This window comes from Zalophus californianus, chromosome 13 (genome assembly GCF_009762305.2).
Source record: "Zalophus californianus isolate mZalCal1 chromosome 13, mZalCal1.pri.v2, whole genome shotgun sequence".
In the NCBI taxonomy this organism is placed as follows: domain Eukaryota; kingdom Metazoa; phylum Chordata; class Mammalia; order Carnivora; family Otariidae; genus Zalophus; species Zalophus californianus.
The window spans coordinates 43,469,584-43,495,470 of NC_045607.1; the positions used below are offsets into that span (position 1 = coordinate 43,469,584).

At 36.3% G+C, this 25,887-nt stretch overlaps 1 protein-coding gene across 2 annotated transcripts in view; it reads right to left on the reverse strand.

Moving 5' to 3' along the window:
* Positions 1-25,887, reverse strand: part of IFT74 (intraflagellar transport 74) — an 86,056-nt gene that overhangs the window by 25,906 nt on the left and 34,263 nt on the right. The window contains exons 10-14 of one of the 2 annotated variants that reach the window (XM_027616728.2): positions 25,792-25,854; positions 21,829-21,972; positions 20,291-20,331; positions 12,698-12,777; positions 822-1,346 (exon numbers count right to left, since the gene is read on the reverse strand). In XM_027616728.2, the coding sequence (XP_027472529.1) occupies positions 1,306-1,346; positions 12,698-12,777; positions 20,291-20,331; positions 21,829-21,972; positions 25,792-25,854 (369 nt within the window). In that variant the 3' untranslated portion in view covers positions 822-1,305. Of the gene's footprint in view, positions 1-821; positions 1,347-12,697; positions 12,778-20,290; positions 20,332-21,828; positions 21,973-25,791; positions 25,855-25,887 lie in introns of those variants that run through there. The other variant, XM_027616727.2, reaches the window with a different exon arrangement.

The following is a 25,887-nucleotide window of genomic DNA, read 5'->3' on the forward strand; positions in this document are numbered from 1 at the left end:
CTTTCCAAAATATGTTTTGGGAATATCTCCAGGAAAGTTATTCAAGTTTCAGGTTATAAATTAATAGCATTAATAATAACAGCTAATAACACTATATGCACTATGATAATGGTTTGCTATTCTCAGTCTCACACATACACACACATACAAAACCCCATTCACCTAATCTGCACAGTGACCCTAAGTAGTAGGAAGGTACTGTTATCATCTCCATTTTAAAAATGAAAGAACTAGGGGCGCCTCAGTGGCTCAGTCAGTTGAGCAGCTGGCTGATTTTGGCTCAGGTCACGATCTCAGGGTCATGTGTTTGAACCCCAAGTCCAGCTCCATGCTGAGCATGGAGCCTACATGAGATTCTTTCTCTCCCTCTGCCCCTCCCCTAACTCACACATGTGCTCTCTCTAATAAATAAATAAATCTTTAAAAAAATAAAAATGAAGAAACTAAAAAAGTAATAGAAAATAAGAATGAAGACACTAAGGTATTAAAAAGTCAAACAGTATTCCAAGATCAGCCAGTAAAATAGCACAGCTCAGATTTGAATCTAGTTGTTCTGGTTGGAGAACCTGTGCTCTTAAATAAAACTATCCTGTCCTTATAAATTCCATATTACCTGACATACGCAAAGAATGAAAACTGCTCAACTAGGCCATGGAACCCTGAGTATGAAAAAGTATTCTAGAGACAAACCAAGGAAAAATGTTTTTGTATTTTTATTACTCTTCAAAGCAGCATATAAATTATGGAGTAAATTACAATGACTTTATACAAAGTTTAGGACAGTAATACAATGATCCTATAGCACTTCACATGTATTTCGGGTCATGATACATATTTATCACATTGTAGCAGTTAGATATCTAGACGTCTGATACACCATACCAACAATCACTATTTGGTTTTACAATCTAATCCATCCTTGGAAAGATACTGTACTCTAAAAATGAAGGAATAATTTGTAGTGAGTAACAATGCCCCAAAATTTTTCTTGAGAGGTAAGTGCTTAAAAATAAAAGATACTTTTTTAAAAATGTGACTGTACTTTTTCAACTGTGGTCAAGCCTGGTCCGTCTAAGTAGACAGCCAGAAAATTAGCCCCACCTTGTGGATCATAGTAGTACTACAAATGCAGGCCTTAAGGAACAGTGAACTGTTAAAAGTGTGTATTCTCTGACCTCTTACCTCTGAAACAAATAGTACATTATATGTTAGTTGAATTTAAATTAAAAAAAAAAACCAAAGTGTATATTCTTTTGACTGACAAAAACTAAGAAATTTATAAATAACATTGGCGAGGAAGCACTTTCACATACTGCTGTTGGTTGTATAAAATGGCACGACTTTTTCTGGAAGAAATTAGCAAAAATAATAAAAATTGTAAACATAAGTAACAGTCTACTCATAATTTCACTTCTAGAAATTTATCCTATAGAAATATGCAAGTTAAAAAACATGTATGGAACAAGGTTATTTACTGCAGCATTATTCTTGGTAGTGAAAAATTAGAAACCACCTAAATATCAATGTGGATACAGTGAATACTATTTAACCATAACAATAACAAAGATGATAATGGCAACTAACAGCTGTTGGGAGTAATAAATATGTGCCAGGCACCATTCTTGGTCTGGCTTTAAAACCCTGACACTGACCACTATTTCTAAAATGGAAGTATACACCCTCAAATGGAAAAATGTACATTAAATATAGTTAAATGAAAGACTCAACCTCAGAGGAATTATATATTATTCCATCTTAAAATACATATGCTTACATATGAACAGAAAAAGTCTAAAATGCTATAAACATCAAATTGTAAATAATTTAAAAGACTGGGATGACTCTAAAGACTGGGATGACTATGAGGAGAAAGGAGATGACTTTTCAGACACTTTTGTATTGCTTGAATTTTTCACATTGAGTACATACCACATTTTTATATTAAAGGCACACAATTTTAAAAAATAAATTAACTGGAGTCTTTAGTTTAAGGGAAAAATTTTTTTTAAAGATTTTATTTATTTATTGAGAGAGAGAGAGAGAACGCAGAGGGAGAAGCAGACTCCCTGCTGAGCAGGGAGCCCAATGTGGGGCTCAATCCCAGGACCCTGGGATCATGACCTGAGCCGAAGGCAGATGCTTAATCGACTGAGCCAACCAGGCGCCCTGGAAAAATTTTTTTAAAACAGGAAGGGATAACCTCCTACATACTAAGGTTAATTGCACAGTTAATGAAAGCATGAGAATGGTCATACACACACACACGCACCCACGCATACACACATCCCCCATAAAATGAAGCATATTCAGGTGATTAAAACTAGAAATTCTGGGGGCACCTGGGTGGCTCAGTCATTAAGTGTCTGCCGTCGGCTCAGGTCATGATCTCAGAGTCCTGGAATTGAGCCCTGCATCAGGCTCCCCGCTCAGCGGGAAGCCTGCTTCTCCCTCTCCCACTCCCCCTGCTTGTGTTCCCTTTCTCGCTGTCTCTCTTTCTCTGTCAAATAAATAAAAAAATAAAATCTTTTAAAAAAACTCTAGAAATTCTAAGTAAAGTTTATAAAACTTATAAAACTGGTAATTTCTTTTTTTTAAGATTTTATTTATTTATTTGAGAGAGAGAGAATGAGAGAGAGCACGAGAGGAAAGAGGGTCAGAGGGAGAAGCAGAATCCCTCCCGAGCAGGGAGCCCGATGCGGGACTCGATCCTAGGACTCCAGGATCATGACCTGAGCCGAAGGCAGTCGCTTAACCAACTGAGCCACCCAGGCGCCCTAAAACTGGTAATTTCTTGATAAAGATGGCAAATTGAATATGCACAGTTAATTCTAACCCTCTCCTAAACTCAACTAAAACTACAGTAAAAAGAATTTTTAAAGGTAAAACTCCCAGCAATAAGGAAAATTAAAAAAGAAAATAATAGAAATAAAATTTCAAAAGCTGTAAGCAGATAGACAAGTGGCAACTAACTAAGCAGACTAGAGAAAGCCTAAACCTAAGCCAACATTGGGTAAAGCTGAGAACCAACCCAATTTCAAAAGGTTTTGGAATTTTGCATAGAAGACTGATCACTTATTTTGTGCTCCCACTCCGTGAAAGGTTTTGTCATGTTTTAAAACAGTAACACTCTTCTTTTTAGAATTTAATGTAATATAGTGAGGACTAAAGTAAAGATCTGATTTAAGTGGACTAAGAAACATTACCTACTTTGAGGAAGCTTCAATATGAGATATATAAACTCTAAAGTATTAATTTCTGGTGAGAATAAAAAATTTCTAAGTCAACAGTTACAAAAACAAATTACTCGGCTACATGTCAGAAGTAAACCTTGAGGTAAAAGGATCCTTATTTGAAAGGATATCCTGTGTTAAATGAGAATACAGGCTACTATTATCTATTTTTTGTTTTTTTCCTTTACCCAGAACAATAGTGCTTTTTCCATTACTCTTTTTCATTCAGAAGCAATATTTTTTCAAGTTTTTATTTAAATTCCAGTTAGCATACATTGTAATATTAGTTTCAGGTATACAATCTGGTGATTCATCACTTACATACAACACCCAGTGCTCATCTGAACAAGTCAACTCCTTAATATCCATCACCCATTTAATACATCTCCCCATCCACCTTGCCTCCAGGAAACCTCTGTTTATTCTCTATAGTTAAGAGTCTGTTTTCTAGTTTGCGTCTCTCTTTTTTTCCCCTCTAGGTTCATCTGTTTTAGTTCTTAAATTCCACATATGAGTGAAATCATAGTGTTTCTCTTTTTCTGAGGGACTTATTTCACTTAGCATAATACTATCTAGTTTCATCCACGTCATTACAAATGGTAAGATTTCATTCATTTTTATGGCTGAGTAATATTCCATTGTGTATAAATATACCACATTTTCTTTATCCATTCATCAGCTGATGGACATTTGGGCTCTTTCCATAATTTGCCTATTGTTGATAATGCTGCTATAAACATTGGGGTTCAAGTGCCTCTCTGAATCAGTGTTTTGGTATCCTTTGGGTAAATATCTAGTAGTGCAAATGCTGGATCATAGGGTAGTTCTATTTTTAACTTTCTAAGGAACCTCCATACTGTTTTTCAGAGTGGCTGCACCAGTTTGCATTCCCACCAACAGTGCAAGTAGGTTCCCCTTTCTCTGCGTCTTTGCCAATCTGTTATTTCCTGTGTTGTTAATTTTAGCCATTCTGACAGGTGTGGGTGGTAGCTCATTGTAGTTTTGATATGTACTTCCCTGATGAGTGATGTTGAGCGTCTTTCCATGTGTCTGTTAGCCAGCTTTATATCTTCTTTGGAAAAATGTCTATTCATTTCTTAACTGGAATATTTGTTTTGGGGGGTATTGAGTTGATTAAGTTCTTTATAGATTTTGGATACTAATCCTTATCAGACACATCATTTGCAAATATCTTCTCCCATTCTGAAGGCTGCCTTTTATTTTGTTGATTATTTCCTTCGCTGTGCAGAAGCTTTTTTTCTTGATGGAAGTCCCAATAGTTCATTTTTGCATTTGTTTCCCTTGCCTCAGGAGACATATCTCGTAAGAAGTTACTACACAACAGCCAAACTGTGCAAAGAGCCAAGATGTCCATTGACAGATGAATGGATAAAAAAGATGGGGTACACACACACACACACACACACACACACACACACACACACACACACACAGTGGAATATTATGCAGCCATCAAAAGGAATGAAATCTTGTCATTTGCAATGACATGGATGGAACTGGAGGGTATTATGTGGAGCGAAATAAGTCAATCAGAGAAAGACATGTATCATATGACCTCACTGATATGAAGAATTCTTAATTTCAGGAAACAAACTGAGGGTTGCTGGAGTGGTGGGGGGTGGGAGGGATGGGGTGGCTGGGTGATAGACACTGGGGAGGGTATGTGCTATGGTGAGCGCTGTGAATTATGTAAGACTGTTGAATCACAGACCTGTACCTCTGAAACAAATAATATATTATGTTAAAAACAACAACAAAAAAGAAGATAGCAGGAGGGGAAAAATGAAGGGGGGGATGTGTCTGTTAGCCATTTGTATGTCTTCTTCAGTGTCTTTTCATATCTTCTGCCCATTTTTTGACTTGATTATTTGTTTTTTGGGTGTTGAGTTTGAGAAGTTCTTTAGAGATCTTGGATACCAGCCCTTTATCTGTAGTGTCATTTGCAAATATCTTCTCCCATTCTGTGGGTTGCCTCTTTGTTTTGTTGACTGTTTCCTTTGTTGTGCAGAAGCTCTTTATCTTGATGAAGTCCCAAAAGTTCATTTTTGCTTTTGTTTCACTAGCTTTTGGAGATGTATCATCATAGCCATCAGGGAAATTCAAATTAAAACCACACTGAGATACCACCTTACACCAGTTAGAATGGCAAAAATGGACAGGGAAAGAAACAAATGTTGGAGAGGTTGTGGAGAAAGGGGAACCCTCTTACACTGTTGGTAGGAATGCAAGTTGGTACAGCCACTTTGGAAAACAGTGTGGAGGTTCCTCAAAAATTTTAAAATAGAGCTACCCTATGACCCAGCAATTGCACTCCGGGGTATTTATCCCAAAGACACAGATGTAGTGAAAAGAAGGGCCATATGCACCCTAATGTTCATAGCAGCAATGTCCACAATAGCCAAACTGTGGAAAGAGCCGAGATGCCCTTCAACAGAGGAATGGATAAAGAAGATGTGGTCCATATATACAATGGAATATTACTCAGCCACCAGAAAGGATGAATACCCAACTTTTACATCAACATGAATGGGACTGGAAGAGATGATGCTAAGTGAAATAAGCCAAGCAGAGAAAGTCAATTACCATATGGTTTCACTTATTTGTGGATCATAAGGAATAGCAGGGAGGACATTAGGAGAAGGAAGGGAAAAATGGAGGGAGAGATGAACCATGAGTGACTATGGACTCTGAGAAACAAACAGGGTTTTAGAGGGAAGGGGGGAGTGGGGATTGGTTAGCCCAGTGATGGGTATTAAGGTGGCGACGTACTGCATGGAGCACTGGATGTTATACGAAAACAATGGATCATGGATCACCACATCAAAAACTAATGATGTATTGTATGGTGACTAACATAATTTTAAAAAAATGAAGGGGGTAAATCGGAGGGGGAGATGAACCATTAGAGACTATGGACTCTGAAAAACAAACTGAGGGTTCTAGAGGGGAGGGGGGTGGGGGGATGGGTTAGCCCGGTGATGCTTATTAAAGAGGGCATGTACTGCATGGAGCACTGGGTCTTATACGAAAACAATGAATCATGGAACACTACATCAAAAACTAATGATGTAATGTATGGTGATTAACATAATAATAATAATAATAAAAAAAAGAAGTTACTATAGCCAATGTCCAAGAGGTTACCGCCTGTGTTCTCTAGGATTTTGATAGTTTCCTGTCTCACACTTAGGTCTTTCATCCATTTTGAATTTATTTTTGTGTATGGTGTAAGAAAGCGGTCCAGTTTTCCCAACACCATTTGAAGAGACTGTCTTTTTCCCATTGAGTCTTTCCGGCTTTGTTGGATTAGTTGATCATATAGTTGTGGGTCCATTTCTGGGTTCTCTGTTCTGTTCCACTGATCTATGTGTCTGTTTTTCTGCCAGTACCACACTGTCTTGATCACTACAGCTTTGTAATATCACTTGAAGTCCAGAACTGTGATGCCTCAAGCTTTGCTTTTCTTTTTCAAGATTGCTTTGGCTATCTAGGGTCTTTTCTGGTTCCATATATATTTTAGGATTGTTTATTCTAACTGAAAAATGCTGGTGGTATTTTGATCGGGATTGCATTAAATGTGTAGATTGCTTTGGGTAGTATAGACACTTTAACAATATTTGTTCTTCCTATCCATGAGCATGGAATGTTTTTCCATTTCTTTGTGTCACCTTCAATTTCTTTCCTATGTGTGTTATAGTTTTCAGAGTACAGATTTCCTACCTCTTTGGTTAGGTTTATTCCTAGGTATCTTATGGTTTTTGGTGCAATTGTAAATGGGAGCGATTCCTTGATTCATCCTTTCTGCTGCTTCATTATTGGTGTATAGAAATGCAACAGATTTCTGTACACTGATATTGCATCTTGTGACTTTACTAAATTCGTTTTAGTTCAGGAAACTATCAAAATCCTAGAGGAGAACACAGGCAGTAACCTCTTGGACATTGGCCATAGTAACTTCTTTTATTATTATTATTATTATTATTATTATTATGTTACGTTAATCACCATACAATTCAGTTCTAGCAATTTTTTTTGGTGGAGTCTTTTGGGCTTTTTTGGTTGTTTTTTTAAGATTTTGTTTTTTTTTAAGTAATCTCTACATCCAACGTGGGGCTCAAACTCACAACCCCAAGATCAAAAGGCCTATGCTCTTCTGACTGAGCCAGCCAGGCGCCCCTTTTGGGTTTTCTATATAAAGTATCATGTCATCTTCCTTGCCGATTTGGATGCCTTTTATTTGTCTGATTGCTGAGGCTAGGACTTCCAGTACTATGTTAAATAACAACGGTGAGAGTGGATATCCCTGTCTTGTTCTGACTGTAGAGGAAAAGCTCTCAGTTTTTCCCCATTGAGGGTGATATTAGTTGTCGATCTTTCATATATATGGCTTTTAGGATGCTGAGGTATCTTCCCTCTATCTCTCCTTTGTTGAGAACTTTTATTAAGAATGGATGCTGTACTTTGTCAAATGCTGCTTCTGCGTCTATTGAGAGGATCATGTTTCTTTTCTTTTATTAATGTGGGGTATATCATGTTGATGGATTTGCAAATATTGAACCACCCTTGCAACCCAGGAATAAATTCCACTTGATCATGGTGAATGATTCTTTTAATGTACTGTGGGATTTGATTTGCTAGTATTTTGTTGAGAATTTTTGCATCCATGTTCATCAGGGATATTGGCCTGTAGTTCTGTTTTTTAGTGGAGTCTTTGGTTTTGAAATCAGGGTAATGCTGGCCTCATAGAATGAGTTTGGATTCCACTTCTGTTTTTTGGAATAGTTTGAAAAGAATAGGTTAAATTAACTCTTCTTTAAATGTTTGGTAGAATTCCCCTGGGAAGCCATCTGGTCCTGGGACTTTTGTTTTGTTCAGAGATTTTTTGATTACTGCTTCAGTTTCTTTGCTGATTATGGGTCTCTTCAAGTTCTCTATTTCTTCCTGTTTCAGGTTTGGTAGTTTATATGTTTCTAGGAATTTATCAATTTCTTCCAGATTGCCCAATTTGTTAGCATATAATTTTTCATAATGTTCTCTTTTGTTTGCATTTCTGTGGTGTTGGTTATTTCTCCTCTCTCATTTGTGATTTTATTTATTTGGGTCCTTTCTCTTTTCTTTTTGGTAAGAGTGACTAGGGGGTTATCAATTTTATTAATTCCTTCAAAGAACCAGCTCCTGGTTTCATTGATCTGTTCTACTGATTTTTTGTTTCTTTTTTAAAGATTTTATTTGAGAGAGGGAGCATAGAGGGAGAGTGAAAAGGAGAAGCAGACTCCCTGCTATGCAGGGAGCCCGACACAGTGCTTGATCCCAGGACACTGGGATCATGACTTGAGCCGAAGGCAGATGCTTAATTGACTGAGCCACCCAGGTGCCTCCTAGTTTTTTTGTTTCTGTATCATTTATTTCTACTCTAATCTTTATTATTTCCCTTCTTCTGCTGGCTTTAGGCAGAAGCAATATTTAAAAAGCAACAATTAAGCAAATATTTAATGGCTGGCATTTAGCTGAGAAAGGAGAAATCTGGATGGGTTCTGCCTTTTCTGAAAAGTAGTATGGCATTTGCCAATAATGTTCTGCTTTAGCAATGATGTAGTTTATACCCAAATTCTGACCACTTTAGTAACTTTCAATAGAACATTTCATAGAACATTGCTTCTAGTTAGCATAAATGATAGTAACAATTACTTACAGGACAGTATATGTATTTCAATCTAAATATGTTTAGAACCCATATAAAAAAATTACCTCATCCATCACCAAGGTAAAACTACTATCTGGGTGAAGTCTAGAAAATATTTAAGATGATAAAATTAAATCCCTTAGCAGTTTGAAAAGAGAAATACTATTTTATTATATTGAAATTTTTGCAAGGAGATTATTATTTTTTTCAGTCACTTAACAAAGAAAAAGTAAAGATTTTAGATCAAAGAAGCCTATCTAGAATTGGTCAAAAGTCCAAGGGTATTATGAGGATAACTCAGCAACTGCACAATGAAGATTTTCATAGAATAGCCAAATAACTGTTCACTGAATTTACTTAGTTAGCTTTGAGACACAGTTACCCAATGTAACTTTTGGCAAATTAAAACTTTAGAGACTTGCCAAAATGAATAAATATAATGCACTTAAGAAAGATACTGGACTACACAGAAGCAGAAAACACAACTGTACCTGGCCTAGTATATCCAAGGATGCCTTTGGATTTAAAATGAATTATGCAAAACTGAAAGGATGAAGCAACTACTAACAAAGTGAGACATATACAAACATCATTTATAGTTTATATGTTATCTTAACCAGAACCCCTACAAGGCAAAAGGTGGCCTTAGGTTGGATCATACAAAAGTACCATAAATAGCAGAAGGTAAGGTAGCATCTATAAAATTAGTAAAATGGGCCAGAGGGAATAAAGCCTGAGGCAGGAAAAAACATGAAAGTCAAAATATCTTGATTATCCTCCACATCTTAAGGAGTGGATTATCTACAATCTTGTGTCAAGGAACTGCTGAGAATGCAGATGTAGGTGAGAACCCACCACTTTACTAGAAATCATGAATCCAAGGTAGAAATCCTCTAGAAAATAATAAAACCGTTGTTAACCAATCCAACTATCTCTAAAAAGAATGCATATGTATATCCTAAGAACTAGAGGGTGCAAAGAATTGAAAGAGCCCAACTTCCATCTTTTGTTCATTCTACAAATCTTTCCCTGCTAAAGTATAGCACTGTTTCATTCATTCCACAAACATTTATTGAGTGTTTATTTTCCTAGACACTGTGTTGATGAGAGGTTACCAGAGTGAATAAGACACAGTCCAGAACCTTTGAGGATGTATAGCCTCAGAGGAAAGACAAACATCCTAGTAGATAGCGGTAATATAGTGTGGTCAATACAGTGATATATTTATGTGCAGTGTGCTCTGATAATGGAGGAGGTCACTCACTTAGCTCAGCCCAGAAATAGGTCAAGGAGAGAAGTTAGGGTTATTACGGTGGATTAAAGGATATCTGAAGTAGATTTTAAAAGATGAGAAATTACTAAGGTAAGTAACAGGGGAAAGAACATTTAAGACAAAGGAATAAATAGTAGGAGCATAGGATTGAGCATCAAACAGTTTGATTTATCGTAAAGGGGGTGAGGTGTGGAGTACCATGAGGAGATTATTATTAGAATGTAAGGATAGAGATGATGAGGAGTAGGAGAGGAGACTGACAATATACAGGTCAGATTGCAGCGGGACTATAATGCCATGCAAAGATTCTTAAACTTTATCTCATAGGTCATGGGGAGCCACTGTTAAGCAGGAGAATGACACAGAATCAATTTTACATTAAGTCACTCTAGCAACACTGTGGTGGATGAATCTGAGAGGGGGCAAGACTGGAGGTGGGACAACCAGTTGGAAGTGTACTGTGATAGGTCAGGCAAGAAATAATGAAGTCCTGAGCTAATACATAACCTTCTAACAAACCCCCTGTGCTGTTATACCCATAATTCAGGATGTTCACTGTATCAGAAGAACAAAAAATGAATGTGTTGACATATATATACATATATATGTATATATATATATGAACATACATATACACATATATATGTATATATATGAACATACATATACACATATATATGTATATATATATGAACATACATATATACATATATTTTTATACATAGTATTACATTATAGACTGTCTTTTTCCACATTAATCAAAAAGGACAAAGAAGGTTAGAAAACAAAAAGGAAAACAGAAGCTAAAATTCAAAACATTCTATTTATCTTAGAACTAGCAATTAATAATAAATTGTACCCTCAAAATGAGTTACTTTACTGGAAAAATAAATGGAATGTTTTTAGAAATTTAAATTTAGGATGAGGAAAATTATTCAGAAAGTTTCCTATAAAGTGTCTAAAATCAAGAACATTATCAGATTTCTCAGAATAATCTGTTAATAAAGAAAATCTAGAATACTAGGATCTATATAAATTAAAAGCAATAAAATAATTTAATAAAGAAAATAATATGACCTTAGTCTTAACAATTTATTTTGAGTTCCTCCTGCCATATATGCCATTTAATATTCATAAACCTTAGTGAGGAAGGACCATTATATTCATTTTGCAGATGAGAAAATAAAAGCTCAGATAAGTTTTATTTACCTAATAACTGGGACTTAAAGTTTGTCTGCCTTATATGACTAATATGCCTGAATATGTCTTACTTAAAGCCATTACTAGCCATATGTAAATAAAACTATGTAAGCATATCATAAGAATATTTTTATTTCACAAATGTAGCACTTCATATCAGAAAGCTAAGAATAGGCTTGGAAAGAGAATAAAACTTTGGGATCAAAGAGAACTTGGTCTAAATCTAGACTTTACCCTTTACTAGCTGTGGGAATTTTAGAAACTTCTCTGAGCTTCAACAAGTATAAAAGGGCTTATAAGACTTCAAAAAGTTCTTGCAAAGATCACATAGTGCCCAGTCCAGGTAAGTAATTAATCAATAGTAGCTAATGCTATTATTCATACATCAAGAAAAAATATAAATAAAACTAATACACTACATTTAAAACTGAAGTAAAAAATTTATTTAGGAATAGAACACTTCTTTTCCCTGCTATGAGTGTTTCTTTAGCCATAACAGGTATAGGCGTATATGCATACGGTTTACAATACCATATGTAACTTATAAGAATATATAGTCAATTCTTGCTAATACAAGAGCACATGAATACCGGTTTGCAGTTAATCTGTGATTAAAGTGCCATTAGGAACCCACCTTTCTCATCCTTATTAGAAAGAAGCTGCTAAGGAAACTATAATGCCCAATCTCTTCCCCCAACCACACATACACTGTAGCTCTCAAACAGCCACCAAAAGCATTTCCACTTATTCACACCCCATTTCCACTTGTTTACACCCAGAACACATTCAAGTGTTCTAGTCCCTTTGGCTCTTCAAATCTCACAGCTGGGTAAAGTTGGAAAAGGATCAGAATAATCAGTACTTGCTACCTCATTACTGGGACCCCTACAGAATTAATTCTTTCTGTTTGTGACATGATCCTCTCCGCTCAATTCTTACCCCAGTTGATTTATAGTTGACCATATTAAGGAGGTATAAATTAGAAATCTGTAACAACTTTCAACTGTTTTAGTTCATTAAAAAAAAATTGTTTTGCAAAACAAAATAAATTCTTGTCATTATATAATCATTTTAAGTTATTTCAAGTTTTTAGTCAGCTGAAATAATTTAACATTAATTATAATATTTACTATTATAGTACAGTTAAGCATTTTAGTAGTTAAAGTTAGGGATCTCATTAAGAATTAAATAATAAATCCCAGGTAAATAGTCCCTGAGGCCCAAGTTAATACGAAATCAATACTGCTATATATCTGTTATTATACATTATAAAAATTCCAGAAAAATTACCTTGGTGTTCTTCTAAATCCATGTCCAGTTGTCTAATTTCTTCATTAAACTGATTTATTTTTTCTTTTATATCTGTTAACCTGTTGAAAATATTATTTAATAAATTCAAGATAATTTAGATATTCAGTAGAAATATTTAATGATGTTAGGAAATCTTTTCTAAGTTGCAAAAATAGTATCTGTATATAATATGCCCTATTTTGAAGACAATACTATAAATTTAAAGAGAAAAGTCTTTTCCAGATCTTTCTTTAGGATTCATATTTAGAGTATAAGTATATCCTGAGAATGTTAGGTTGCCTGATTTCAAAAGCAGACCCTTCCCCAATGCTTCTTTTGAGCTTAACTTGTGATATTAAAGTGAAAAATCTTTAGCAACCTTCTTTTTTGTTGGTTTGTACAAACTGAACTAAGTTGGCAAATTAGTCTTAAAAATTAGAAAATAAGAGAAAATTTACCATTGACTGAAGATTATATAGGTTAAAATTTTAACAAACAGCATCTGTACTTGTTACAAAGCTATGGTAATTAAGATAGAGTGGTACTGGAATAAAGGAAGATATATACAGCAATGAAATAAAATTGAGAGTAAAGAAATGAGGTCCTGTAATTATATACAACCTATTTTGACAACGGTGTCAAAATAATTAAGTGGGTAAAGAATATTAGATAATATCTGTTGAAAGAATATTTCAAGAAATGTTGCTGGGACAATTGGATATGCAAAAACAAAAGAATAAAACTGAACTCCTACCTCATACCATATACAAAAGTTTACTTAAAATGGATCATAGATCTAAACATAAGGGCAAAACTATAAAATTCTAAGAATAAATCATAGGCATAAATCTTCCTGACTCTGGATTAGGAACTGGTTTCTTAGATAGGTCACCAAAACCATAAGCAACAAAAGAAAAAATGAACTAGACATTATCAAAATTTAAAACTTTTGTGCTTCAAAAGACACAACTAAGAAGATGAAAAGAACCCACAGAATGGGAGAGAAACTTTGCAAATAATTTATCTGATAAGAGACTTGTCTCTGGAACATATAAAGATTTCTTACAATAATAAAAAGATAAATAACCCAATTAAAAAATGGGCAAAGGAGGGGCACCTGGGTAGCTCAGTTGGTTAAGCTTGTGAGATTGAGCCCCGCATTGGCTCCTTGGTCAGCACGGAGGCTGCTTGAGATTCTTTCTCTCCCTCTCCCTCTGCCCCTGCCCCCACTCACGCAGGTACATGCTTGATTACTCTCTCTATCTAAAATAAATAAATAAATCCGGAAGGAGTTAAGATGGCAGAGGAGTAGGGGACTAAGTTCATCTGGTCCCTGGAATTCAGCTAGATAGTTATCAAATCATTCTGAACATCTGCGAAATCAATTGAAGATCTGAGAAAAGAAATGCTGCAATTCTACAAATAGAAAAGCGACCACTTTTTGAAAGGTAGGAGATGTGGAGATGTGAATCCAGGGCAATACACTGGAGGATACAGTGAGGGGAGGGAGCCTTGTTAAGGAGCCTACTGCAAAGTATTAAAGCAAAGGAGTGCAAAATTGGAACTTGTAGAGGTCTGCTATGGTGGGGGATGTCCCTGGCTTAAAGGTGCTTAGTTGATGAAGTGAGGCAGATTCCAGGTGCGAAAGCGAGGTCTCAGGAACCCTGGGGTCACAAAAAGAATGGGGGTGCCTGAGTGCAGGAGAGTTCCCAGGCATCAGAGTGGGGAAGCTGGCTGAAAAAAGTGAGTCTAGGTGCCAGCTTTATGCTCAGTGTTGCCAGACTGAGAACTGCTGCACAGTCACACAACTGCTTTCTGGGCAGCGATCCAGCAAAAGGCAGACGCACAGGTGACCCCGCTCCTGTTCCTAGGAGGAACAGTGTGGATCCGTGCCACAGGAATCCAAAAAGTCGGGAGACTCAAAACTGGGTTGCATGCCTGAGATAAAAACACTTGGTCACAAACTGGGTGAACACACAGTTTAGATGGAGACCAGGGAGACAAGAGTGATTGACTGCTTTTCTGTGAGGGCTCACTGAAGAGTGGGGGGCACAAACTTCAGCTCCAGGGCTAGAGATTGGGGCAACACCATTTTCATTCCTCCCCAACCCTTTGGTGCTGAAAGCCTTCAGGGAGCAAAGCAGAGTCACATAGGCAATCTGGAGCCACTCACACCGAGCCCAACTCCCTGGCAACAGCAGTGCAATTCCATCAGGGCAAGGACACCTGAGAATCAGCACAACGGGCCCCTACCCTCGAAGAATAGCAGGAATAACCAGCTAGCACAAAGTTTACTAATCACAGAGAATTTGCAAAACTTCAACTCTTGGGGAAAACAGTATATAGCATTCATGTTTTTTTTTAATTATTCTTTAGTTTTTCAGTTTTGTTTTTTTCCAGCTATTTTCTTATTTTTTCAATTCTTTTAAAAAAATTTTTATATATATTATATATTTTTTATTTTTGGTTTCCTTTCCTTTCATTGTATTTTATTTTATTTTTGTATATATATAAGTTTTTCTTTCTTTCCTATGTTGCAATCTAGTTTCTTTTAACAAACAGACCAAATACACCCAGGATCTTTTTGTTCTGTTTTACTTCTTGTTTGATTTTTTCTTATTTTGTTTTGTTTCTGTTTTCTTAGGGTTAGCTTTGTTTGCTTTTTTTCCTGGTGTTGTTGTTATTTTTGTCTTCTCTCTCTCTCTTTCTTCTATTCTTTTCTGGACATAATGATGAGACAGAGAAACTCACCCCAAAGGAAAGAACAGGAGGAAGTACTTACTGCCAGGGAATTAATCAATATGGATATAAGTAAGATGTCAGAACTAGAATTCAAAACAACGATTATAAAGATACTAGCTGGGCTCAAAAAAAGCACAGAAAACACCAGAGAATCCCTTACTGTAGAAACAGAAGAACTAAATTCTAATCAGGCCAAAATTAAAAATGCTATTACTGAGCTGCAGTAACAAATGGAGGCTCTTAACAGGTAGGATAAATGAGGCAGTCATACAGAAGAGAGTCAGTCATATAGAAGACAAAATGATAAGGAAGCTGAGAAAAAGAGAGAAAAACTACTACTGGATCACAAAGGGAGACTTCAAGAAATCAGTGATACCATAAAGCAAAATAATTTTCGAATAATACGGGTCCCAGAAGATGAAGAGACAGAGAGAGAGGCAGAAGGTTTATTTGGACAAATTATAGCTGAGAACTTCCCTAATCTGGGGAAGGAAATGGGCATTCTGGTCCAGGATGCACAGAGAACCCCCTCAAAATCAATAAGAATAGGTGAACACCTTGACATATAATAGTGAAACTTGCAAATTTCAAATATAAAGAGAAAATCCTGAAAGCAGCTCAGGACAAGAGATCCTTAACCTACAAGGGTAGAAATATAAGAATGATAGCAGACCTGTTCACAGAAACCTGGCAGACCAGAAAGGCATGGCATTGTATATTCAATGTGCTAAATGGGAAAAATATGCAGCCAAGAATACTTTATCCAGCAAGGCTGTCATTCAGAATAGAAGGAGAGATAAAGAGTTTCCAGGGCAAACAAAAACTAAAGGAATTTGTGAACACTAAACCAGCCCTGCAAGAAATATTAAAGGGGATCCTTTTAGCGAAGAGAGAGCCCCCAAAGAAACAAGGAACAAAAAGGAACATAGACAATCTACAGAAACAGTGACTTTACAGGTAATACAATGGCACTAAATTTATAACTTTCAATACTTACTCTAAATGTAAATGGACTAACAACTCCAATCAAAAGACAAAGGGTATCAGATTGGATAAAAAAATAAGACCCATCAATATGGTATCTATAAGAGACTCATTTTTGACCCAAAGACACCTCCAGACTTGGGTGGAAAACGATATATGTTAATGGACATCAAAAGAAAGCTGGGGTGGCAATCCTTATATCAGACAAACTAGATTTTAAAACAAAGACTGTAATAACAGATGAAGAAGGACACTATATCATAATAAAAGGGTCTATCCAACAACAAGATCTAACAATTGTAAATATCTATGCCCCTAAGTTGGGAACAGCCAATTATATAAATCATTTAATAACAAAATTAAAGAAACACATTGATAATAATGCAATAATAGTAGGGGACACCCCACACACTGCAATGGACAGATCATCTAAGCAGAAGATCAACAAGGAAACAGGGGCTTTGAATGACACACAGACATTCAGAACATTTCATCCTAAAAAAACAGAATACGCATTCTTCTCAAGTGCTCATGGGACATTCTCCAGAACAAATCACATACAGGGTCACAAATCAGGTCTCAAATGGTACCAAAAGTCATAGATTATACCATGCGTATTTTCAGACCACAGTGCTTTAAAATTTGAACTCAATCACAAGAGAAAATTTGGAAGGAACACAAACACATGGAGGTAAAAGAGCATCTTAATAACCAGGAAATTAAAGAAGAATTTTAAAAATACATGGAAATGGGGTGCCTGGGTGGCTAAGTTGGTTAAGCGTCTGCCTTCAGCTCAGGTCATGATCCCAGGGTCCTTGGACTGAGCCCCGTGTTGGGCTCCCTGCTCAGTGGGGAGCCTGCTTCTCCCTCTCCCTCTGCCTTTCCCCCTGCTTGTGTGCTCTCTTTGTGCAAATAAATAAAATCTTAAAAAAAAAATACATGGAAACACATGAAAAGAGAGAAGTATATAGCAATACAGGCCCTTCTCAAGAACGAAGAAAAGTCTCAAATACAAACCTAATCTTACACCTAAAGGGGCTGGAAAAAGAATAGCAAATAAAGCCTAAAGCCAGCAGGAGAAGAGAAATAATAAAGATCAGAGCAGAAATCAATGATATAGAAATAAAAAAAAAAAACAGTAGAACAGATCAATGAAACTAGGTGCTAGTTCTCTGAAAGAATTTATAAGATCTATAAACCCCTACCAGCCAGACTTATCAAAATGAAAAGAGAAAGGACCCAAATAAATAAAATCATAAATGAGAGAGATCACAACCAACAATGAAATACAAACAATTATAAGAACACATGATGAGCAACTTGTATGCCAACAAATTAGGCAATCTGGAAAAAATAGATGCATTCCTAGAAACATATAAACTACCAAAACTGAAACAGGAAGAAAAATAGAAAACCTGAACAGACCCATCACCAACAAAGAAATTGGAGCAGTAATCAAAAATCTCCCAACAAACAAGAGTCCAGGGCTGGATGGCCTCCCTGCAGAATTCTAACAAACATTTTAAGAAGAATTAATACTGGGGCGCCTGGGTGGCTCAGCTGGTTGAGCGACTGCCTTCGGCTCAGGTCATGATCCTGGGGTCCTAGGATCGAGTCCCGTATTGGGCTCCCCCTGCTCTGTGGGGGGCCTGCTTCTCCCTCTCCCTCTGCCTGCCACTCCCCCTTCTTGTGCTCTCTCTGTCAAATAAATAAATAAAATCTTAAAAAAAAAAGAATTAATACCTATTTTTCTGAAGCTGTTTCAAAAAATAGAAATGGAAGGAAAACTTCCAAACTCATTCTATGAGGCCAGAATTACATAGATCCCAAAACCAGACAAAGATCCCACCAGAAAGGAGAATTACAGACCAATATCCCTGATGAACATGGATGCAAAAACTCTCACCAAGATACTAGCTAATAGGATCCAACAGTACATTAAAAAGATTATTCACCACAACCAAGTGGGATTTATTCCTGGGCTGCAAGGGTGGTTCAACATCCGCAAATCAGTCCATGTGATACACCACATTAATAAAAGAAAGGACAAAAACCATATGATGCTCTCAAAAGTTGCAGGAAAAGCATTTGACAAAATACAGCATCCTTTCTTGGTAAAAGCTTTGTGCAGCATAGGGATAGAAGGAACATACCTCGATATCCTAAAAGCCACTTATGAAAAACCCACAACAAGGATCATTCTCAATGGGGAAAAACTGAGTACTTTTCCCCTAAGGTCAGGAACATGACAGGGATGTCCGCTCTCACCACTGCTGTTCATCATAGTACTGGAAGTCTTAGCCTCAGCAATCAGACAACAAAAAGAAATAAAAGGCATCCAAATCAGCAAAAAAGAAGTCAAACTTTCACTCTTTTCAAATGACATGATACTCTATGTAGAAAACCCAAAAGAGTCCACCCAAAAACTGCTAGAACTGATACAGGAATTAAGCAGTCTCAGGATATAAAATTAATGCACACACAACATCAAGCACGTTCAGGGTGGTAGAGCTATAGACATAGGGGAAGAGAGGAAAAAAGAAAACAAGACAAAACCAGAGAGGGAGACAAACCATAAGAGACTCTTAATCATAGGAAACAAACTGAGTGTTGCTGGAGGGGAGGGAGATGGAGGGAAAGGGTAACTGGGTGATGGACATTAAGGGAGGGCATGTGATGTAATGAGCACTGGGTATGAGACTGATGAATCACAGGCCTGTACCTCTGAAATCAATAATACATTAAATGTTAATTAACTGAATTTAAATTAAAAAATGTTAAAAAAAAATAGTTAACCAAGACTTAGGGGGAAAAAAAAATCAATGCACCGAAGTCAGTTGCATTTCTATACACTAACAATGAAGCAGGGGAAAGAGAAATCAAGGAATCAATCCCATTTACAATTGCACCAAAAACCATAAGATACCTCGGAATAAATCTGACCAAAGAGGTAAAGGATTTGTATGTACTCTGAAAACATGTTCACACAAAACTTATACGACAATGTTCATACCAGAATGATCCATCATAGGCAAAAATGGAAACAATCCAAATGCTATCAAATGATAACTGGATAAGTATGGCATAACCACACAATGGATTACTATTTGGCCAGAAAAAAAAAAAGGAAATTAAATACTAATGCATACTACAACACAGATGAACCTTGAAAACATTATGCTGAGTGAAAGAATCCAGCCACAAAGGACCACGATATTGTATGATTCCATGTATATAAAACATCCAGAATAGGCCAATCTATAGGGACATAAAGTAGAATGGTTACCTAGGGCTAGGAGTGATGGATGAGGGGGGTGAGGAAACGGATACTGGGTCTTACTGGGGAGATTAAACTGTTCTAAAAGTTACTGAGGTGATGGTCGCACAATTCTGAATACACTAAAAACCTCTGAATTGTACACTTTAAATATATGAATTGTATGGTATTATATCTTAATAAAGCTATTTTCTAAAAATAGGGGCATCTGGGTAGCTCAGGTGGTTAAGCTTCTAGCTCTTGATTTCAGCTCAGGCCATGATTTCAGGGTCATGAGATCAAGCTCCACATTGGGCTCTACACCGGATGTGGAGCCTGCTTAAGATTCTCTCTTTCCCTCTGCCCCTCCCCGTACTCAGCTCATGTTCTCTCTCTCTCAAAAATAATAATAATAATTATATTACGCAATGGCTCTTAACTAAACATTAAAAGAAATATTTAAAGTTGTAAATAAGATTGAAAGCTGTATCAATATTACCAGTGTGAACTATAGGAAAAGATAACTGTAACAATATGTACCTATTGCACATTTAGAATATAATTTAAAAGATGTGAAATGGATGTGATATGTCCTATTATAAAGTACTTACTGTCGCTCCATGCTGGCTATTTCCTGATTATCTTCTTTAACCTATAAAGGCATAAAAAGAAAACAGTACTTAAACAATTACTCATTGTTAGGGTACCTTAAACATAATTTCCTTCTAGGTATGCTGTACTAAAATGTCAAATGTAGTCTCTTTCCTAAAACGTATTTCTTAAAATTCAAACTTTGAAGTTAAAAAACACATCATTAAGTAACTATTCACAGATTTTTCCTTTTTCTTCAAAGGAAGGGTAATGACTGATACAGCTATACCTATCCACATGGCACCATGAGGTTAACATGTCTTCAGGCCTGGAACAGTTTACATAAATATCCAGGATTTTCAGGATATCTGAGACTGTCTCCCTTCACCCCCCCAACTCACACACACAAGGCAGGGGTTGCCAGATTTAGCAATTCTGAATTTCAGATAAACAAGGAATAACTTTTAGGGCATGTATATACCATGCCCTAATATACCATGCATACACACACACATTCTTACTCTAAACATTATTCACTGCTTTCTGAAATTAAAATTTAACTAGTTGTTCTGTATTTCATCTGACAGTCCTATCCCAAGATCACACTCTCCCTCCTCTGCCTCCGATGATCTCTTTCCAAGGAATTTCAGAGTCTAGATTTTCATAACTTTCTGGAATGATTCTAATACTTAAATAGCTCCCAAGTTGATCCTAAGATTCTTCCAAACCATTTGGGTTCAACCTAAGACCACAAAGGAGTCTCATTTGTAGGTTCCTGATGGGTGTTATTCCCAAATATATATGCATTTCTCCTAAGGGCCCTATAGTTAGGGTGTCTCATTATAAATAACAGGCTAATTATAACTTGGTGCTAAATTAAAGCTAGCCGTGGGTAGTAATAAAGCTACTGAACACATGTGACACAACTTGGTGAGATACTGTGATTTCATAGGACATTTTAATTCCATTCACTTCATGGAGACGCCGATAATAATAACCACAAAAATTCATGAGCCTTGGAGCCCCAAACAAATAATGGAACAGCTCTTCAATAAGATTATCTAATTGTTTACTGACCAACAAAGAGAGCCTTCAGTTTCCTTATATGGATCCAAAAGATGAAAAAATGGCCAAAATGTGCACAAAGACCATATAAAAGTAGGATTTAAATCAAGGGGCTCCTGGGTGGCTCAGATGGTTAAGCGTCTGCCTTCGGCTCAGGTCATGATCCCAGGGTCCTGGGATCGAGTCCCGCATCGGGCTCCCTGCTCCTTGGGAGCCTGCTTCTCCCTCTGCCTCTCTCTCGCTCTCTCTCTGTGTCTCTCATGAATAAATAAATAAAATCTTTAAAAAAAAAATAAATCAAGAAACAGTTTATATGAGAAATGACTTTCACCTAGATTTTCTTGGTCAAATAGTTCATCTCAATTTAGATGAAACTCACTTTTCACTGTTTTTTAAGTACTGGCTTTCTGTTCAACTCTTAAGCCTTAAATAAAATAAATCAATACATTTACCACATCTTGATATAGTAAAATAAGTATTTTTGTTTTTCTACCTGCTTAAGTAATCTCTCTCTTTCTTCCATTGGAGATCCCATGCTTTTGTCTTCAGCAATCATTTGGTCTCGATGGGACTCCAATTCATAAAGTTTTTCATGCAGCAATACAGCCTCCTGTTTTACCTGGGAGTGTGCTATTTCCTAAAAGGCACAAAAAGAAGAAACATTTAATTAGTATTTTATCAAAAACTATTCTCACATAGGTTTCAGTTTATAAGAATAAGGACAAATTTAAACCATCAGCATTTTTAAATAGAGATATCAAATACCTACAGTACTCAATGATGCTACAAAGCACATTTGTAAATTGGAAGAATAAAAATAAATCCCCTTTCCTTCATAAGCTATTTTCAGTCTAAGATTCATGAGAAGATGGCAGTTTATTTTATCTTCTAAATATAAGACCTGAACAAAGACATCTCTACCAATGGGAAGATAATAAAGAAAATGTCACAATGTATGTACAATTTTAACCACAATATTAAATTTAAAGTCTAAAGAACTGATCTCTAGACAGAATATATTTTCATATATATGTAGTCATATACATACTCTAATACAATGTTACATATGTTGAACTGTCACCCAAAAAGATGTGTTGAAGTCCTGGTAATCTCCAATACCTGTGAATATGACCTAACTTGGAAACGGAGTCTTTGCCAATTTTTAGTCATGTTAAGACGAGGTCATTAGGGTGGACCCTAATACCCTAATCCAGAATGACTGGTGTCCTAAGAGAAGTCATACAGAGACACAGAAGGGGAGCCATGTGATGACACAGGCAGAAACTGGGGTGATGCAGCTAAAATAACGGAATGAATGCCTAGGATTGATAGGCACCACCAGAAGCTAGGAAGTCAGGAAAGATTCTAACAAAGTCTCAGAGGAAACGGCTCTGCTGACACCTTGATTTTAGACTTCTAGGCTCTAGAACAGTGAGAAAATTTGTTGTTTTAAGCTACCCAGTGGGTGTTAACTTTATTACAGCAGCACTAGGAAATTAATACACTAGAGTAGAATAGTTATTGTATATTCACCACTATTCTACTGTTCACAAAGAGAAAATAAGGGCTGTGGCAACTTTATTAGATAATCAAAAGAGCTAGGCTTGTTGATAGTGATGTGGAGGAGGAGGGAGAAAATGGCATTTAAAGCTATTATTTATTAATTACTTGTTCTGTGTCAGACACTATATTCCATGTTCTTTATATACTATCTCTAAGCCTCAAAACAACTCTATCAGATAATATCATCATCTCTGTTTTACACATGAAGAGAATGAGGATCTGAGATCTAAATAATTTTCTAAGTTAACAAACATAAAAGTAAATGATGATATCTGAAACTAGATCCGTAGCATGAAAGAGACCAAATTTTTAAGAGGCAAGACCTCCTCTTTTTTGAAAGCCAAAGAGATGGTATCTTAAAAGGAAAAAGTGAATTAAAGGAAATGTATGAAAGTCTATTTAGTATTATTATGGGCACCTGGCTGACTCTTGGTCTTGGGGGTTGTGGGTCTGGGCCCCACGATGGGTGTAGAGATTACTTAAAAAATCTTAAAAAAAGGGGCGCCTGAGTGGCTCAGTCGTTAAGTGTCTGCCTTCGACTCAGGTCATGATCCTGGGGTCTTGGGATGGAGCCCCGCATCGGGTTCCCTGCTCAGTGGGGAGGCCTGCTTCTCTCTTTCCCACTCCCTCTGCTTGTGTTCCCTCTTTCGCTGTGTCTCTGTCAAAAAAAAAAAAAAAAAAATCTTAAAAAAAAAAGCACCATATATACAGCTCAAAGTAATGGATTAGATTGAGGTGAAAAAGTATGATAATGAAATACAGATAGGAGAAATGCAGATATTTTGGGGTATTCCTTTTCATAGTTATCTCCCCCTTCCTTTTGCTTAATCATCCTAAGACTTGTTCAAATTGCATCTCAATAAAACTGTTCCTCAATAAAACTCATGTTGATCTTTCTTTTTTTTTTTTTTTAAAGACTTTGTTTATTTGAGAGAGAGAGAGAGCGTGCGCGCAGGAGCCAGGGGAGGGGCAGAGGGAGAGGAAGAAGCAGACTCCCTGCTGAACAGGGAGCCCAAGAGTCTACAAAAGTCAGATGCTTAACTGACTGAGCCACCCTGTCACCCCACTACTTATATATTCTTGATCTGAGAATACTCTAAGTTTTTATAAAGTTTTATGTTATTGTAGGCATACACGAGCTGATATCAAAAAGTGGCATCGATACAAACACTAAATCCAAGGATATAGCTTACACCTCTTCCTGCAGAAACTAAATTTGCCAAGTGAAATAAGATTTGATATTCTCCACAAACCCTAAAACAGATAGTGAGGAATTCTGCAGGCCAGCTGTGTTAATACTAAATGTGGTCCTTACTCTTTGAAGTGTATTTCTATTACCAGAGATATCCAAAAAAAATAAAAATTATACTCACATGAAGACAATCAGCATAGAACACCATTTTAATAATTTTTTTTAAAGATTTTATTTATTTGACAGAGAGAGAGAGAGAGCATGAGCAGCGGGGAGGAGCAAGGGGAGAGGGAGAAGCAGTCTCCTTGCTCAGCAGGGAGCCCTACCTGGGACTCGATCCCAGAACCCTGGGATCATGACCTGAGCAGAAGGCAGAGGCTTAACCGACTAAGCCATAAGCAAACTACTTTTTCAACAGCAAATTTCCAAAAGAATTACAAAATACTCACACTTATTTCTTGCGCAAGAGAGGTAAAGGCAATCCTGTCAATCTGTAATTGTTACTAATCCTATCATCATGATAACTACCTGAATCCATAGGAAATCAGGAAAGGCAGGCAAGGTTTGGGGTATCAACAGTATACAGAAGTGTAAAAGGACACGAAAAAGGTAGTTCACAGAAAAAGAAATACATTAGCCAACAAATGCATAACTAAGTGAAAATGAAAGCAAGATAGAAATTTTTACCTATTAAACTAGTATAAATGGAAAAGGTGAATAATGCTTGCTATTAAATGAGTACACGGGAAAACAGGCACTCTCATACATTGAGTCTAGAAGTAGAAAATGGAACCACCTTTTTGGAAGGCAACTTGGCATCCTTACATTTCAGAAGTGTGTATTTAGCTTTTGACTCATTCCAAGAAACTTATCTGAAGACATATTCATTTAACTTTGTATAAAATGCATGTTTTCATTGCAGCATTGTTTATAATCCGAAAATACTAAAAGAAAACTATAAACAACCTATTCATCTACAAGGCTGTGTTATAGTCATGCAATGTAACACAATGCAGTAATTTAAAATAATGAAGGAGATCTCTCAGAGCTGATGTGAACAGACATTCAAGAGAATGCTAGGTGAAAACAAACAAAACCAAGCTGCAGACAGCATATTAAATGTGAATCCCACTTGAGGTTTTCCACAACAATAAAACCAAGATAGGATTATAAAATTGTTGTAAAGATTAAATGACAATGCTGGTGATCTACATAAAGAGCTCAAAAAAGCACAGAACAAGCACTCAAAAAATAGAAACAGTTCTGTGTGGAAAGAGGGAAAAGAAACAGGTATTTTCACTTTCATCTTCTTTAATTTTTTTTTTTACCATAAACATGTTTTTTTAAATTAAAACTGCTTTAAGTAAATAAATAACAAATAGCAAGCATTTACATCTTTAAAGTGATGAACTGATCTCTCTCCCTCTTCACTTCTTTTGAATTTCTTGTTTATGTCTTTAAATTACCATTAGATTTTGCATGCCTCAGCAAGGCAGGATGATTTTGCACACAGTAGGTACTCAGTAACTGAATCTAATTTCTTACCAAAGTAGGATATTTGTGGTGCTGAATGAGAAAAAAATTATACTCCTCGTAGTAAACTACTAAAATAAATACATACTTGAATGAGTTCCTTTTATTTAGCTGAATTATCTTTTGTAGCTGAGTAATATAAGAACCCTTATTTGATTTTATACTTACAGCTTCCAAGCTCTCTTTTTTCATGGTCAGTGAATCTAGTTGTTGCTGAAGTGTGTCTAACTCCTAAGAAAAAGGAAAAAAGTAAATATATATACA